At 41.2% G+C, this 18961-nt stretch overlaps 1 protein-coding gene across 4 annotated transcripts in view; it reads left to right on the top strand.

Annotated features, from left to right (window-relative positions):
• The window catches only part of auts2a (activator of transcription and developmental regulator AUTS2 a), a 986792-nt gene that overhangs the window by 402171 nt on the left and 565660 nt on the right, over positions 1-18961 (top strand). For all 4 annotated transcript variants that reach the window (XM_068008151.1, XM_068008150.1, XM_068008149.1 and 1 more), the window contains exon 3: positions 16940-17041. In XM_068008151.1, coding sequence (XP_067864252.1) covers positions 16940-17041 — 102 coding nt within the window. The remainder of the gene's footprint in view (positions 1-16939; positions 17042-18961) is intronic.

The following is an 18961-nucleotide window of genomic DNA, read 5'->3' as shown; positions in this document are numbered from 1 at the left end:
TTTTTGGAGCAGCTTCCAATAGTCCCTTTAAGGACCACTGCTTAATCCGCTCAACGCCAGTACACATTAGCCGAACATGTGTGGCAGGGGGTCCTACAACCAGTGTAGAACCCCGATTTGCATATGTAAGCAGCCTCCCACCTGTTTTGGGTGGGAGTGCCTGGCACCCATTTACAGGCCCGCCTAAAAATCGCATCAGGTGGGCCTCCCCCATCTTTTCACCCTACCAGTGTTTTACGTTTTCAGCAATGACACTGAAAACTTCAGCAGTAAAGCGTCTTAAACATGAGGAATAACTTTATTACTATTATATTAATTCTAAATTAAACACAATTTTAAATAAAATATTTAAGCGCTATTATTCCACTCCCCTCTCATCCTTTATTTATTTTACGGCCTCTTCCATATTCTCTCTCTGCGCTACTTCTAATTTTAATTTTTGTGTTACTCTTTTGCTATTTAATATTTTCTGTTTTACCTATTTTAACCTTCATTTTCTATTCTTCAAACTAAAAGCTAAAGCTGATCTCTTTTGTTTCGCCATTCCCACTGTCCACTTTGGATGTTGGAGCAACTTTGAAAAAAAAATGCCATTTGAGTGGCTAAAAATGACCCCAAAGTCAGTCTTTCAGCCAGCTGTGTGACAAAGAGCTAAAGGTGGACTTCATTGACATATTTAAAACATAGTTATAGATACAATAAGCTAAGATTAACAAGGCAGGAAAGTAGGACCTGAGGATGTCAAATTAAATGAGTGAAAATTAAATTTAAACTTTTTTTTACTCCTCCTTTACTGAAAGTGATTAATGTTTGGAATAATTTGTCAAGTGGGCTGGTAGTGATCAAATCATTAGGGATGTTCAGAATGCATTTGAAGTTAAAATGGAAGATTTAAGGTGCTGGAAAGATGAGCTTTGATGTGCCAAATGTCCTTTTCTCACCCATGACTTTTCTTATGTCTGTGTGGCTCGATGTGTTACCCTCGGCATAGAAACATAGAAAATAGGAGCAGGAGTAGGCCATTCGGCCCTTCGAGCCTGCTCCGCCATTCAATATGATCATGGCTGATCCTCTATTTCAATACCATATTCCTGCTCTCTCCCCATACCCCTTGATGCCTTTTGTGTCTAGAAATCTATCTAGCTCCTTGACACTCCTTGGCCTACTGATTTTAGCTCTACTAATATCTTTAACACATCTGTTCCCAGATGCTTCATTGTCATGTTTTTTACATCTCCCCAGCTTTTCTTAGTACAGACTCTGTAAGGTCTAAAAGCAAATTGAAATATATTTCCAACTCTTATGAGCTGTCCTTTCTGGATTGAGTTTCTGCTAATGATATAAGTAACCCAGCTGTTTCTCTGAAGAGCTGGGCAATAAATTAATTGAAGGGTCGGGAAGACGAAAAAATGCCATTTGTTTTAGTTGATGTCTTGTTTTACTGCATAGCTTTCATTGCTGTGATTTCCCCAAGTGTTCATATTAGTTTTTTTTCCCCTCTATTTGTCCCTCTTAGAATTTATACTATACTCTCGAATTGCATAAGCACCCCCAAAGGTCCATTTTATTTCTTTTGACAAGCATTCGGAGTTTGATAACTGTTGTGGTGGATGTTATAAAATGTCTGAACCCAGACGCCATCGGCAATCAATCTGTAGATGATACTTTTCAGGTTCGTGCTCACAATACCCAGCTGCCATGCTGCAAGGTATTACAAGAAATATAGTCCATATGAGAGCGATGAATTGGCATAAAATAGTTAAAAATATAGGTGATGTATTTATATCCATATTTTTAATGTTTGTATGAATTGAGATGCTTTTCTGAAGATAGTATGCACTTTAAGATTTACAGTGGGGTTATCCAAAGACTACAGTTAAAACCATCACCACTACATATCTTAACGTGACACAATAATAAAGGCTTTTTACTCATGATGAATGTTCCATAACAATTTGGGTTTTTTATTTCGCATTCATCCTGATTGTGTTCCAGAAACACAGAAACTTATTTTTCACCAAAAAGTGTAATGATTCTAATGATCCCCTTCACCAAGAGCAGCAATTATTGCTTTGTGTTTCTTCTCCTATCCATGAAAAATGCCTCAAAACATGTGCTGAATTATCATTATATACAAGTACTTGGGAAGCTGATGAAATCATAGCTAATAATGTTTGTTCAGCAGCTTTAGAAAACAAAGCGGTCACAGATTGTCACTAATAAATCCAATAAGGAATTCAGGAGAAATTTCTTTACTCAGAGTGGTGAGAATGTGGAACTCGCTGCCATATGAAGTGGTTGAGGCAAATAGCATAGATGCATTTCAGGGAAAGTTAGATAAGTACATGAGGTGAAAAGGAATAGAAGGATATGTTGATAGGGTGAGATGAAGCAAGGTGGGAGGGGGCTCGTGTGAAGCCTAAACACCGACATAGACCTGTTGGGCAGAAGAGCCAGTTTCTGTGCTATAAAATTCTATATAATTCTATGTAACATTGCCTTTGCTGGGATGAGTAATGGGTATCTTCAGCACCACTGATAACTCTGAAAACTGTTTTACCTCTCAGATTTTTTCCCTGACAGCATGCACACCTGATAATAGAGCAGATTCCTCCCTCCTAGTTGGTAAGAGGGTCACATCCCAGGGTTGCCTGGCGTTGTTTGGAGTCAGATCTGAGCCAGGTTACTCAATGAATCACTTCATTGTGGTGCTATTTGGATTTTCTCTCTCAAGTTCCCTTTCAGTTGCTCCCTTTCTTGATGTTACACATATGAACCAATTAATATCAAAGAACCACAAGTTCATATTCTGAGGTGGCATAGGCCTCACCGTTTGGGTGGAGAACAAGTCACTGCTGAAAAATGTACTTGAATATTGCATTTAACTTCTGGATCCAGCGCAGAAATGCTTGAAAATCATCCCTAGCACTTGGTCCTAACGATGAGCACTAGGAATCAATTATTTGATGTGACATGTCATCCTGTGCTCAATCCCCCACATGTATTTTGAATTGGTCCACAAGTAGAACAATTTTGCATAAAAAGTCTAGGAGGCAGTAAAAATGCCCAAATTCTAGTTAGTGGTTCAACCTCATAATATGAAATCCAAATGGGCCCTGCAGGAGCTAGGGGCAATGAATGGAGAAAATCAGGTATAAACTCAGCTTGGGCAGTGGTTCAAAACGGGCAGTAGTGCAAAACGGGCAGTAGTGCATTGGCAGCGCATTGAAATCAACTGAAAAGAGAATCGGGCGGAGTGCCAAACCGGCTGCTGATTCGCTATCGTCTGTTTTGCGCTACCGCCCAAAAAACAAATTTCTCCCCCAATGAGTGAGCAGAGAATCAGCATATTCATTACACAGAGTTTACATACCCACTGCGCAACATCAAGGGAGAGAGCGGAGAAAGACCAGCGTGGAGAGCGTTGGGGGAGATTGAGCAGCACGAGGGGGAGTGAAAGCAGACCTAACTTTCAACATCTGTTGACTCATCTGTGGAGAAATACCTCACCTTTCCTCCCAAATTCCACTTGATGACCTATCAAGATTATAGTTACTTAACAGGGCTTCAGTAGCCCTTTTTAGCAAGTTTTATCTTGTTTTTAGATTTAAAACACTTGATTACCTACATCAATTATACCGATAAAGCAAAAACTGTTCACTTTGAACATTTAAAGCCCAGTTGATTGGTTAATAACATTGTGAGAAACGTTGTAATTGCTATTAAACAGTTGACCATATTGCAAGCCCGAGATGGTATTAATTTGATACTCGATGCCCTTACTGGCATTGGCTGGAGGTGTTAAAGAAACACTGTTGGCTTTTCTGGAGCGCACACAAACAGGAAAACTCTGAACCTGCCTATGGCTTCATCTGAGAGTATTACAGCCTCTCAACATCTCCTATCCATCTGTATTGTTTGTACTAATGCATATGCAGATGCATCTGACAATTAAATTGCAAATGTCCTTTTATAAAAAAAGTACAGCATTGTCCCTTTAAGGATATAGATCTGTATATGTGCAAGTACTAACTACATGCAAGAGTGTTTGCTTAAGATTCATACAGCAGGGATATAACTTTTCCTACTTTTGTTCTATTGGAATCTTCAGACTGAAAACGTTTGTTTATCAAGTTACATGTGAGCTGTGCGCCAGCCTGACCCAGTGTTAAGTGTCTGTAGCAAATTTCATTGGCAAAATTTCCAGTATATAGAAGCAATGTACTAACACACAATTCCTAGTGGAAAATAAATGGCAATAAAAAGAGAAATGATAGTCTAAGTGAGCAGTAAGAGTGCATTTTTACTGGGACTGGCTGACCCCAGAGATGTGACTTGGCATTTGAACGCAAGCTGAAATGAGTACAAGTGAAAGCTGATATCGGAGTAATGACTTTGTGGCACAGACATGGGAATAATTTAATTAATTGCACAGAAATTTCTTTAATGAACAGTTATGCTGTAATAAGAATGAGGTCGAACAACAGAATGTGTTTTAGCAGTTAATGGCCTCAGACAGCTGCAGTTTTGGATGGATTCCCATTTTGGCTCTCCACATGTCTGAAGGAAGGATGCAGGGCTGAGTTTAGCAGTTCATGGCAGCTGAGTGTGTGGAATAAAAAATTATAGGCACCATTTTTATGAACGCACTAACGTTGCCTGACACCTCATAATTTTCTTTAAGTCGGCTAATCTTAATTTTTCCAAAAGATTGTCGTGTTTCTGTATTGGGTTGATTCATTTTTATCAGAATTTGTCGAGTTATTCTGAGCTAATTTATGGAAGTGCCAACCTATGCAGGGATATTTTCTGCCTATTTTTGCTGAAAAGATTTGGATTTTTTGATAATTGATGTCAGTAAATCCATGTATCTTAACTTGTATTTTTGATTTAACAATTTTCAGCTCAGCGTTGCATTATGCCACCTAACTTTGCAATCCTAGCCTTTAATTAGAGATAATGACCATGAAAATCTGTGGGCCACAATCCTGGCAGTTATGTTTGGAATCGCGTCTGCCTCCAGTGCTTACCCTGCCGGAGTTTGCAGGATTAGTGGCAGGGCATCTAATTTACATGGGACTGGCGCCACTATGGGCGTATCTCTGGCACACACCTGCCTCACATGGTTGGAAAATCTCCTGGCTGCTTTCCATGGCGGGGTTGCCAAGGCCCTCACAAAACCCCAGCCGTCTCCCCTCTGGCCTCCTGTGTAATGGGCTGATCTAGATTTTAATAAGAGAAAAAGTTAAATTCTTTTTTCGGGGGTGCTGGCCGTTCCCCTGGTCTGGATCAGCCTGGCAGAGCACACTTGAGCCCATCTGGAGGCCGGTACAACTGGTCTTACTTGGCCTTCTAAGGGGCGGCGGAGGTTCCACTCCTTATAAGGTAGACCAGAAATTCCCACAATCGGTGGCAGTTATGGTAGGAGTCTGGCAGAAGCTCCAAAGAAATTTAGGGCCATTGCAACCAGTGCCATCTCATTGGAAAAACCTATACTCTAGGCACTAATTGCAGAAACTAAGCATCAAATGGGACATTGGAGGAAAATTAATCTGCAGTGACTGCATGCAAATGGTTGCTTGGGCAATGCATTGGACAGTTTGAGTTAAAAAATCCAAGACATTCCCCAGCAGTTTTAAACAAAATGTACTGCATTAATTCTTCACGAAACGTAGCACTGTGTGGATGTTCATGTGAAGCTGCATTTTCTGACGTAGGGTTAGGATCGGATAATATTGTGATCACATAACATTCTTCAACCCACAGATGCCTTTATTGAATCTTAGCAACAAGATACACTGTTGTCATTTCATATTGAGAGAAAATAGTTAAGAGATAATGATGGACAATAGGAGAAAGTTATGAGGCAGTAATAAAATTAAGCAGTTCAGGTGGTACAATAAAGCATGAGGACAAGAACTTTGCCTGAATCCTGTCATTGCAATACAACCTTTAATACTTTTAGTATCTGTTGTTTTATATCATTATTTATATAAATGATGCAATTTATCTGGAAACATTTTTAAATCTCAATGACTTATAACTCTGAGTTAATTTGTTCCTGCTTGGTATGTATTACAACCACTTATAACCTAAACAAGTAAATCAGATCGTATTACCTGAAGAATGATATAAAAATACTTTTTTTTACAATGTATTACAGAACCGTCATTGATGCGAAGAAGTAGTCATCCAATTGGATAATTTTGGCCAGGGTATCTAATTAAACTTTTAAAATCAAAAATCCAATTGTGCGATCTCTTTAGGCCTAAATAAAAAGTGTTCATCATCATCAAGTTAAGCTGTTATAAGGTATAAACAAAAGACATCTTGTTAACTGCCAAAGTCATTTCAGTGAATTCCAAGTGAACAATTAAGGCAGCTGAAATTATGAGATTGCTGTCTTAATGATGGATAATAATTACCTCATGCTGTCATGTTCTGTAACTACTCTTAACCCGTACCTCTGGATGTTGATGGCAGCACTTGTTGGATAAACAAAATTTATTAAAAAGAACATTAGTTAATTAGTGCAAAGTACTGCAATATTACCAAGTGTTCAGACTTCTAAAGAGGCATTAATGGTGAAGCTGCCTTTTTAAAATGGGTTTTATTAATAACTGCAAAAAAAAAGCAGCGTATCATTACCTTCATTAAAACCAGTTAAAAGATCAAGAAAATCCTGAAAAGAGTGGTGGCAAAGTATAGATGTAAAATACAGGATGATGATAAACAGCCAGCATGCCATTTGAAAGAGCGACATGGGAAGTCTATAGTACACTAATAAGGTAACTAAGTGCACTACAGCTTTTTTTAGTCAGAGTCCTTTTAAGTAGCACCTGGGAACTCTGAGTGAAAGATTGATTGGAGCCAGACAGTCTGGAGTTGTTGAGGACTGTGTTTAATTTCATTTTTACTGAAGGTCTCTGTAGGAGCTCAGCAGGAACGAACTTCTTTGGTATGTTCTATAATGACTTGCATTTGTTTTTCACTAAAGTGAAAGCAAGTGGAATATTGCAGATTGAGTTTATTTTCACCCAGAATATAACATAGGCCAAACCTTTTGTGCACCAACGTGACCTGTTTTGATGGTGATCCAATTTTGAAGAGCAGAGTTCTCGTGTAGACACCACCTACGGCAAAAATGGTTTATTGTAAACTCTCACTAGAGGTATGCATTAACTAACTTTAAGATGATGTTTCCACTTGGGGTGGGGGGGGGGGGGGAGTCCAAAACTAAGGGCATAAATATAAGATAGTCACTAATAAATCCAATTAGGAATTCAGGAGAAATTTCTTCACCCAGAGAATGGTTAGAATGGGGAACTTGCTACCATAACGAGTAGTTGAGACAAATAGCATAGATGCATTTAAGGGGAAGCTAGATAAATACATGAGGGAGAAAAGAATAGAAGAATATTCTGATAGGGTTAGATGAAGTAGGGTGGGAGGAGGCTAATGTGGAGCATAAACGCACGAAGAGCTTATTTCTGTGCTGTAAATTCTATGTAATCCTATGTAACTCCAGAACCTGGCAAAGGATGTGGCAATCACATCAGAGGAGAACGTTTTGATTTGGATATTTTTTCTGCCTCCTTTTAAAGGTAATTTCCATTTTATTTCATTTGGTACAGATGCATAAACAAATATTAACTTAGGATGGGAAATTACTCCTCACCTGCTCCCAATTCTACATTGACTCATGTTCCCTCTTTGTGCCAACCTAAGGTGCCATCACACAGTGTGTCCCGAATATGAATAACTATTGAGTTTACTGTGGAATTTTTTTTTGCTTTCTTGAGTTCTGCTGCACTGTTGCTGCCCTTTAGTAATCAAGGTTTGTTATCAGCTCTCATTTATTGAACATTGTTAGTCCTCGCAATACAAATTCCACTAATTCAGGACAGTAATCATAAGTGCATCTATTTTAAAATGTCCAGACATAAAGCAGGTTATTACAGTGGATGAATTATATGCATGATTTTTGTTGTTGCCTTAGGCAGGTCAGGTTCAATTTCTCTCAAGATCACGGCTAAGATTGTGTCTGTGCGTTATTTTCCTCCTGAAAACGCAATGGTTGCGATAAGATCATTGGCTTTGAGCAGGGGTGAGCACAAATTGGAGCTTTAAGAGGCAAGATTTCCTCTTCACTATTTGTAACAAAATTGTAAACAAGTGGCTAAAGAACTGGGTCCGAAATTTCCTGGGCGGTTCTGGTGGACTCCCACCGTTAATGCGACAGGCACGCCGAAAACAACGGCAAGGCCAGGCCTAACATGGGAGTTTCCAGTGGACTTGCCTGGGAGATAGAGCTGCTGCTTGCCCCCCTTACCCCCAACAAAAAGGCCAGCTACTGACACGCAGGGGGCAGGACTGAAGGTTTGGTCTCACTACACAGTGAGTTCCGTTTCTTCAGCCTTAGGTGGGTCCCTGCAAATGGTTGAAGGCCAGTATGCAGAGAGAGAAGAGTCGTTTCAGTCTCCTGACCGGCAGAAGTGGGCTTCACTGGGGGATTCAGATTGAGGTGTAGTCTTGTACCTCTGAAATTCTCCGGGCTGGACCCCTTCTGTGGTCTTTGACGGGGGTGGGACCCTGCAGATGTGTCCCCGCACCGTCACAGGCACTCTCCTGCAAGGCCCCACCCCTTGACTCCGCAAACTTTGACGAGGTCTTCGGTGGAATTCTGCAGAGGACGTGATCGTAACGTAACTGACTGGAATTTGCCCTGCAGATTTTTGGCGCTCCGGTTTGTGATTGGGCTACAGATAGTGAACAGGAGACAACTTTTGCCCGGATTTTCACCAGCCAAATTCAGGTGCCTAAATTTGAACTGCAAGAACAAAATCGAGAGTGTGGAAGATGTGAAAAAGCTGCCAAGACCACTAGGAGTCTCACTTAGATACTCTAATCCTGTTTCACTTCCCAAAAACTCAGATGGTCTACTCTTCCCTCTATAATAGAGAACTCTGATTATTGGACCCTCAAAGATTCTCTTTCCCCAGTATACTTTCAGGAATTTGGATGTAATCTCTGTCCGCTTTATCACCAGACAAAGCAATCCCCTCCTCCACTTAAACCACTCAAAATTGAATGGTAGCCTCCATTCAAGTTGAGGGGGAATGATCCTAAATCTGTACCATTCGAAAAGAGAGTGTTACACCAATAGATATTCTTTTTTTCAGGCTGCATGCAGTGAGTTGGGAAACATTTGATACCCTGTTTGCCCAAACCTTCGTTTTGTTAACTTGGTATTTGATATAACCCTAATTCTGATTTGGTTTTCCTGCGGAGCAGGCTCAAGGGGCTGAATGGCCTACTCTGGTTCCTAATGTTCTTATGTACTCCAGCCTGCATGCAATAACTATTGAAAGCACAATGAACTGTCCACGAGATGACATTCAAGCTCTGCCACACACTACATGATCTGAGCACTTCATTTCCTTGAAGCTTTTTTTTTGCTCCGAACACTTCGGGGGTGAAAATCTTCCAGCTGATAATTTTACCAAACAAGTTAGCCTATTTTTATTCTAAAACCTAAGTAGAGTGGCAAATTCCTATTCCGAGCAAAGTTTTCAGGTATGTATGAACTTAACTCTTTCAGTGCTGAACATTTCTTTTCATAAACGAATCTTACGGCAACTATCGTTGCAGGCGTCCGGTTTGCCTGTGGTGGCCAAGTGTTGTGCATCTTTCAGACTTTGGTAATAGGCCATCAGCAGTCCAGTCTCATGTGGTGTTAAGCATGAAATATCTATTCTGTGCATACACCGCATGGGGATGCCGAATACTGGGAAAATTCACTGTGTGTGTATTCTTTTGTATGGGTCAGCAATTGAACCATATTTGCGGAACACAGGTAGAACTGACCGTGTTGCAGCCAAAACCAACGTTTCTTTCCACTCATTAGAAAAAATGCATAATTCTTTCATTTAGTCCGTTTTTCATATTTTACGCACATTTAACAGGTTATGGAATATGTAGTGTGGCTCAGGAGCCCAACTTATTCTGGGTGAGTTTGAGCTGACTTGAGGTGCGAGATTTACCACTGCACCATGCTCTCACTAAATTCAAATTATGACAGGGTGGTATTGACAACAGTTACTCATTTATACATCATCTCCCCTGCTTCCTTCCACTCCCAGTGTAAAAACCGTAATACTCGTGGCTGATACTTGACTTGTTTCTCAGTTATTTTTCACCATCTTCTTTCAAAGAACATAATAAAATCGGAAGAGACAAATATTTTTTGTCGACAATGCCCATTGTGCATTCATCGTTCTCTCCCAAAATGAGAATTAATACAGCATCCTGAAAAATAACCTATAAGTAACATTCCTTCCCCTGCTCTGAAATAGCAGCTACAGTAGCACACTGTCTGTTCATGGATGAACACCAAGTGGACAATTTATTACAATGGTCCTCAGTAGCACACTGGGTGAAGCATAAAACTTTCACAGCCATTCTTGAGTGACATGAGGCCATAAAACTTGCTTGAATAAGGGACTTGTTAATTTACTTGTTAAATCAAATTAAAAATTTATAAACGCTTTTAGGTAAATGAGATCTCCTTGATGCAGCCCTCAAGGGAGTGTAGGATCCTAGGATGTAAGAATGCTGATGCTTAAACATTGATGCAGAACAATAAAATCCATTAAACTCTCCCAGGCTTATTACTGCAGAACTGTGCAGCTGTTGCCAGGCATTGCTAAGGGAAACCAAGAGCTGATGACATGGAATCTCAATGACTGAAAACTGCAGCATACCTTTCTGTTGCCATAGAAAGGCAGGATTTTTTAACAAAACTCTCATTTTCTGTCGCCATTTTATCTCTGTCAGGCACCTTTCTAATGTTAAGACAACGATCATTTTTCAACCCGTTAATTAGCTCGAGGGTGAAGTGCTATATTTTCTTTTCACTAATTTTACTGAAAAGTACATGCGAGTACAAATGGAGGTGTGGGTGAAAATACTGCTCATGTCAGTTTATTGATCAAGAAAGAAAAAGAACAAACTTGCATTTATATAATGTAAGGACTTGCACAACACCAGGTTATAGTCCAACAGTTTTATTTTAAATCACAAGCTTTCGGAGCTTACCTCCTTCGTCACCTGATAAGCTCCGAAAGCTTGTAATTTAAAATAAAACCGTTGGACTATAACCTGGTGTTGTGCAAGTCCTTACATTTGTCCACCCCAGTCCATCACCACATCATGGCATTTATATAACACCTTTCTTGACCTCAGGATGTCCCAAAGCGCTTTTATAGTCAATTAAGTACTTTTGAGTGTAATGTAGGAAACATGGCAGCCAATTTGTGCACAGCAAGGTCCCACAAACAGCAATGTGATACTGACTAAATAATCTGTTTTAGTGATGTTGGTTGAGGGTGAATATTGGCCAAGGCACCAGGGAAAACTCCCCTGCTCCTCTTCGAAATAGTGCCATGGGACCTGAGAGGGCAGATGAGGCCTCGATTTAACATCTCATCCGAAAGATGGCACCTCTGACAGCGCGGCGCCCCCTCAGTACTGCACTGAAGTGTCGGCCTAGATCGTGTGCCCAAATCTCTGGAGTGGGACTCGAACCCACAACCTTCTGACTCAGAGGCGAGCATGTTACCAACTGAGCCACAGTTGACACGGTAGCATATGGAGGAAAACATACTTCTAAATCATTGAACATGCATCCCAAAAGATCATCAGTTTGAATTTCAGCTTCAGCAACTGGCATTTAATTTACCTATGCCTTTGGGTATGTCAGAGGGCTTTTATCTGGCCTGCCGGTTGGAGTAGCTAAATACCCCATGAACAGTCCATCTTGGAAGGGGTACTATGGGGACCAATTTATCCCCGAAGAATAATGATGAGGAAAGAGTTGCCAACAAGCAATTTTGTCGTAATCTCCTGTTCAACAAGTGATGGACTGTTGGGTATAACTGCAGCTTTACCTATTGACACCCTGTGCCCTGCTTCACTTGCAGTGTAACTACATGTCATGGGTTTATATGCAACGCTGTTTTGAGTTATCAGATTTCTTGAAGCTGTTGGCCAGCTTTTTGTTAGATTTCCAAGTTAGTGCGTATGCATCCTGCCTTTGCCAGTGTCACTGATAGTGGTTGTGAAAAGAAGGCACTCTGCAAACATCCTGTCTCCCAGATGAAGGAGGAAGTCTGATGGTTGGGGCAGCAGAGGATGTTTAAATCACCTTCTCTGGCAAATTCTACTTTGTTGCTCACTCTATGCTTTTGCTGTTGGCCAGCACAATGCCTTCAGACTTAACGTTAATACCCTTGTTAGCTAACAGCAGTAGAAATGCAGTGTGAAAATCCCATTACAAAACCCACCAAATCCAAAGCATTTTTGTCTGTCATCTTCACTTTGGGCAGTGCACCCATAGTAGAAACATCTAAAGCTGCAGTAATCCCAAGAGCCTATAATACCTTAGCTATACTGATCAGTTGATCGGCTCTTGGTTCTCCCCACAGTGCTCATCGATAGCTAAGTCATCAGGGGTGAGACCCAGCTTTGGTGAGCTGGAACCAAATCACAACATTGCCTTTCACGTGAATTCAGTTTCACACATTCTGGTGTCTTGCGCATCCCTGATTTTCATTGCTTCACCATTGGCGGCCATGCCTTCAGCCATCTAGGCCCTAAGCTCTGGAATGCCCTCCCTAAACCTCTCCTCCTCTCGACCCCTCTCTCCTCCTTCAAGATGCTCCTTAATTCTACCTCTTGACCTCACCTGTGCTAATATCTCCTTATGTGGCCCAGTGTCAAATTTTGTTTGATAACACTCCTGTGAAGCGCTTTGGGACGTTTTACTATGTTGAAGGCGCTATATAAATGCAAGTTGTTGTTGTTGTGTTATAAGCATCACAGAAGTAGTCACAGCTTAGCGACCCCAACCAGTCCGGCTGCAGATGTCATGTGTTACACGTGTGTTACAAAACTACATACTAGCATTAGCTTATTAGCCTTTGTTTCTTGGCAACTGTACAGAGATGGACCCATCCTTGTTACCCCAGGTACTGGTATAAATAGGGCTTAGAAAATTGCACTCCAGTCGGTCTGAGAGCTTGATGTTGTGTCATCAGCAATACTAACTAAGGGTGCCAATTTTTCTTATTGTCCTTTTGAGTTTTTCCCCTGCCCCTTGCGATTGCAGCATCTGAGCCTTACTTCGCACTGCCTCATAAGAGTTAATGTAGCTTTTAAAGTGTTAACAGGTTTGCACTCATTTTTCTTTCAACAGCTAGCCATTAAACATCAAAGAAAGATAAATTAGGTTTAAAAAACCTTTAGTAACGTGGTCACGGTCTTTTTCACATTATTCCAGGGTTACATGCTGATTGCTTATTAAAAACAGTTGTAAATTGCACATAATAAAATAAAATGAGACAGAGTGGAAAAATTTCTTCCTTAAATAACAGTGTTATAAAAACAGAACACTTGCTGCGTGGAAATCAATGACAGATGTAGTTTCTGGCAGTTTCGATGTTGTAAGTTAAATGAAAAGGGTGCTGTATAAGTTAATTCCTTGCCATGTTTTGAAGAGTGAGGAAATTAGCCTGTTGGTTGCTGTCAAATGGCTGTGTTTTGTGAAAAGAAAATTGCATTCTGGTTTAAACGAAATAATCGTTCAAGTTAAAGGTGAGGGGCAGAATATACAGTGTTGGAAATCGGGATGGGATGATTGTATAATACTGCCGTCAAAATTAATTCCAACACCGTACTTTAAACTGGAATTTTTTGGTCTCAACACAATTCTAAGAATTGTTTGGACTTTCTAAATTCTGCTGCTTCAAATATCCATGGAGTCAAAGATGTGGAACTGAAATACTCTCGTGACATTTACAATAATTCTCGTGTCTGGGGATTTAAAGTTGAAACAAACTTTTGTTGAATTGTGGCTAAGCTAGAAAGTGTTTATATATTTTATAACCTGACAGGTAGATATCTCAAATTTCTGAACACTCCGCCATTTTGCCTTTCATTGCAAATGTTAATGCTAAAGGATATTGCTCCCCATGTGCTAAATTATAATTCGTTCAGGATTTTTTTTAAACCCCATTTTGATCCTGCCTGTTTTGTTGGGTTGACAAATGAGCCTGAAATGAATGCCACAGAGTGACAGTCAGTGATACTGAGAAACAAAAATGTGCCGTTCAAAATCTCCTGTGTAAACTATCAGAAAAACTTCCTGTCTCTGCATACTGTGTCACAGAATAGTGAGACACAGGTTCTTGTTCATAATAAGCTCCCAGTTCGACAATGCTGTCCAAGGAAGGTTTAGAGAGGAGAGCCAAACATGTCATGTCAAAAGAAGGGGAAATCTAGGAACAATTCACCTTGGGCCCATTCTGGCACATCTTATAGTGGGTAGTTGGAGATTACCAGGTCTACAGATAGGTCTCCTGCTTCCCCCTCAATTAAAGAATGGTGCATGATGAAGAAAACCTAGAGAGAGAGTATAACTATATTTAATCTTAACCTATGGATTTCTGTGGTGTATGCAAATGGATTCTCCTCAACAGAAAGGTTAAATAGAGAAGTAAAAATCTAATCAGATGCCATATCTAATGAACTAAAATGCTACCGGGACTTGATGGTTTGACTTATCGGGAGAGGTTGGATAGACTGAGACTTTTTTCCCTGGAGAGTAGGAGGTTTAGGGGTGATCTTATAGAAGTCTATAAAATAATGAGGGGCATAGATAAGGTAGATTGTCAAAATCTTTTCCCAAAGGTAGGGGAGTCTATAACGAGGGGGCATAGATTTAAGGTGAGAGGGGAGAGATACAAAAGGGTCCAAAGGGGCAATTTTTTCACTCAAAGGGTGGTGAGTGTCTGGAACGAGCTGCCAGAGGCAGTAGTAGAGGCGGGTACAATTTTGTCTTTTAAAAAGCATTTGGACAGTTGCATGGGTAAGATGGGTATAGAGGGATATGGGCCAAGTGCAGGCAACTGGGACTAGCTTAGTGGTATAAACTGGGCGACATGGACATGTTGGGCCGAAGGGCCTGTTTCTATGTTGTAAACTTCTATGATTCTATGATTCTATGAAATTTCCGATCGATGACCGATATTAATGATTTTCTTGCAGGTGTAGTTTGCACCTTTTCAGGTCACTCCTTGCAAAGAGATCTCCTTTGTTCCCTATCTGTAGTAAAATCATAAACACGTTCTTTATGCTTGCATTTATGATTCATTACAAATAGTGAACAGAGGAAATTTTCTTCTTCTACCTTGTAGTAAATCAATTTTACTGCATCTGTTTTTTCCCCCTTATTTCCCCTGAGCAACCATCATAGGGTAGAAATTCAAACCGGAAATGCTTAACATGTTTGTATTACGTTGCCTTGTGTGCTATTTTTACACAGGTGTTAACACATTATTTTGAACTTGTTAATACCTTGCATAAATATACTGCACACAGGAATGTAACATGAGTGCGCTAAACGTAAAGTTTGCTGATCAGAATTTCTACCCTGATGTTTATGAAACATTCCTAAAACCGAAAACCTTAGAACACAAGCTTCCTGCGTACAATTTTCCAAGAAGACATTGTGACGCGAGTACAGTCAAACTCTTCAGTCACTTAGTTTCTCTTATCATTTTCTATTGCTACTTTTGGCGGCCATCTTAAAATTACTGTTTCCCCATTTCATAATTTTTTTTCTTTCATCGTACAGTTTTATTCTCGTGAATCCTAAAGACACTGTGGGACTAGGCAGCTGCCAAATTCAATCTCTGTACCTTTAATGAAATGTTTGCAAATTTAACTAGCCAGAGATGTCACTTTTCGCCAATAAGAATGTGCAGAGGAGAATAGCTGGAGAAAGAGCCTTTAAACTATTAGTGCTGACACAATGACTTTGCAGGAGACTAAATTACAGCCTAATGGGGCAATATGGCAATGTGACAAGCTTAGTAAGCATCAATATCAAATAACTTGATTTATATTATAAAAGTGATGGATTAGACTTGGCATCACCGGAGAAAATAAATTCTTTGTTCAGATCACTCCCTGCTCTCAATGCCCTTGGTCTTTTCTCACTTGCCCATTTTCGCAACCTTGTATTTGTCGCCTCGTCATTATAGCAGCTATGGATAAAATAATTAATGGAATCCGAATGTTTACCCCCCCCTCCCCCACCATCTCCCAGAGAGTGCCCTCCCGTCTCCATCCAGCATATTGTGTCCCCTTCAGCTATTTTTGTGTGGCGTGTTTCTCACATCAGGCTCAACAGTAGCTTCGAGTGGCATGTCGTTCTTATCACATTTCCTACTTAGGCGACAAAGCGACTCACTGCCTTTGACCCAGTTGCAGTCCTCTTAGGAAAAGCATCCATTCAAAGTGCTAATAGCTACAAAAAAGGCTGTTTTCATTTTAATTATGTGTTTTACTCTAGGGTGTTTTTTTTCCTGTTTGCTGTGAATGATGGATGGTGCTGGTAAATGGCAATTTTTTTTCTCTCTGTCCTCATTTTTATTGTCCTATAAAGTACAACTTGTGCAAACGCACTGCCATATGAAATGGCTTGTCACGGTAAACAGTTCCCCAGAGTGTTATGCGATACTCCCACTTCTCATAGGTGGCGTTTTGGCTTGGTTCATATTGTTTGCTTCTTATGCAGAAGCAGTTGAGGGTTTTTAAAGAGAACCTGAGAAGGTTGGCAATGATGACTGGTTGAAAAATGCACCAAAGCAACCAAGGCAGGGTAATAAATCCTGACTTGGCTGTGGTGGGAAGTTCACGAACATTATGCACTGTTCTCCAGACTGTTAGACTCACATGCTTGGGTCATATCATTTTCCATTTTTAAATGTTTTCTTTTATTGTGTCTGGAAAATGACTCCTGCTGGCTTTCTACCAGCATGCTGCTGGAGTCTGATAAGACCTTCCCTTTATAGCTTTCATTTTCTTTGCTTTGTAGCTCAAGCCTTCTCAACACTGCTGCAGGGACAGCGACAGCGAAAGTATCAGCGGTGATTCTAAGCCTTCCAACCGGAGCTGCTCACGTGAGAGTCTGAGTGATGTAAGTATAAGACATCTGGCTAATGATCTTCACCCCCCACCCCCCCAACTCTTTAAATATACACTGTTATCAGCAAGCACTGGGCACCACACAGACATATGCGCGCACCTTTATGAGAGATGTAGGGTGTTTAAATGGTTTGTGTTTGATGTGCTAATTATTCAAAAGTGCAATCAAATTCATGTCGTAATTAAAGTTGTCAGTTGGCAGACAAGCTAAGAACTGAAAAAACATGGCATAACAAATGAAGTGAAATGATTCTGTGTGTAGCTATATGATGCTTCATCAGGCGTGAAATTAAATAAGTAATTTGATGTTAACGTCGGAAATTGAATTGATGCCTGCTGTCCCTGTTCTGATGATCCCGCATTTAAAGTAGTCCTGCACTGGTACAGAGACACCCCCTCCCCAATGTACAGTGTATTTGATAGACTGTGTACTTATATTAAGTATGCTAAGAAAAGCAATCAGCGCACTGAATGAGCATGCCCATGGTGAGGCCTAGTTCTCTGTAGGCTCCATTTACTTGGAGTCAATAGCTGTATGTGTCTACCTTTAATTCCATAGGATATCTGTTCCATACTTTCACTTCCTGGTGTATTCAATTAAAATTTTAGCCCTTTGGTGTTGTCCTGTTACCTGCCAAAATTATGCTGCCCATCTCGAACATAATTTACTCAGTGACGCTGAAGCAGATTCATTGGGCCCGATATTAGGAGGGAGGCGGGTTGGCAGCGGGGGGTCGACTGGGCGCGTGGGTAACGCGCCCATTGAATTCGGGGTGCTCCGCACCCAATCGCAGCTTGATTGAAGGTACTTACTTGTGCTTCCGGGTTTCGCGCTGGAAAGCTGCGCAGCGGGCGGACTGCGCATGCGCAGCAAAGGCTGTCAGCTGGAGGAGCCCTATTTAAAGGGGCAGTCCACCACTGACTGATGCTGTAGAAAATAGGCAAAATGACAGCATGGAGCAGCCCAAGGGGAAGGCTGCTCCCAGGTTTAATGATGCCTCACTCCAGGTCTTATTGGATGGGGTGAGGAGGAGGGGGAGAATAGAGATCTTCTCCCCGGCAGGCGGGAGGAAGTGGCCTGCCTCTGCCACCAAGAAGGCCTGGCTCGAGGTGTCAGAGGAGGTCACCAGCACCACCAACATATCACGCACCTGCATACAGTGCAGGAGGCGCTTCAATGACCTAAGTAGGTCAGCCGAAGTGAGTACACTTACTCATTCCCCTACACTCCGTCTGCCACATCACCGCCCCCACATCTCCTTCTGCACTGCCAACACTACTCTGTCACATCACTCCTCACACCCACTCAAACCTCATCCTCATCTTATCTGCACTTACTCACCTCGCCAGTACTCATCCCGCCACTACCACTCAACTCAATCCTCATACAATTTCATGGCTCTATCTCATACTCACCCTCTGATGCATCTCTTTCACGGTCAGCCTCAGTCAACCTGCCACTACCTGTGCTGCAGCCACAGGGCATGGATCACATATGTGCAGCAGGAAGCAGAAGGCAAACGTGTTGTGAGCATGAAGGGGATGCACAAGGGTGTTTGAGGGTTTGTCATGGTGTTTACCTATGTTTAATTTCTGATCAACTCACATTACATATTATATTGTCACCACTACTGCCACGTCTTTGCGAATCTTGTCTGGTTTGTGCAATAATGCCCTTTCCTGAGGATCACTATGAAGACCCACAACTGATGCCACCCATTGTGTCACTGCAGAGTGGGTGTAGGTGTATTTGCAGGGCTCTTTTGTGCAGACGACTGAGAGACGTCAGCGATGTCCCCGGTGGCACCCTGGAAGGATGCGGAGGAGAAGTTGTTGAGGGCAGTGGTGACTTTGACAGCGACAGGTAAGAAGATGGTGCTCGGGCCAGCCGGGAGCAGCTTGGCATGAAGGA

This window comes from Heptranchias perlo, chromosome 28 (genome assembly GCF_035084215.1).
Source record: "Heptranchias perlo isolate sHepPer1 chromosome 28, sHepPer1.hap1, whole genome shotgun sequence".
Classification (NCBI taxonomy): Eukaryota; Metazoa; Chordata; class Chondrichthyes; order Hexanchiformes; family Hexanchidae; genus Heptranchias; species Heptranchias perlo.
This window is presented reverse-complemented; position numbering and strand designations above follow the sequence as displayed.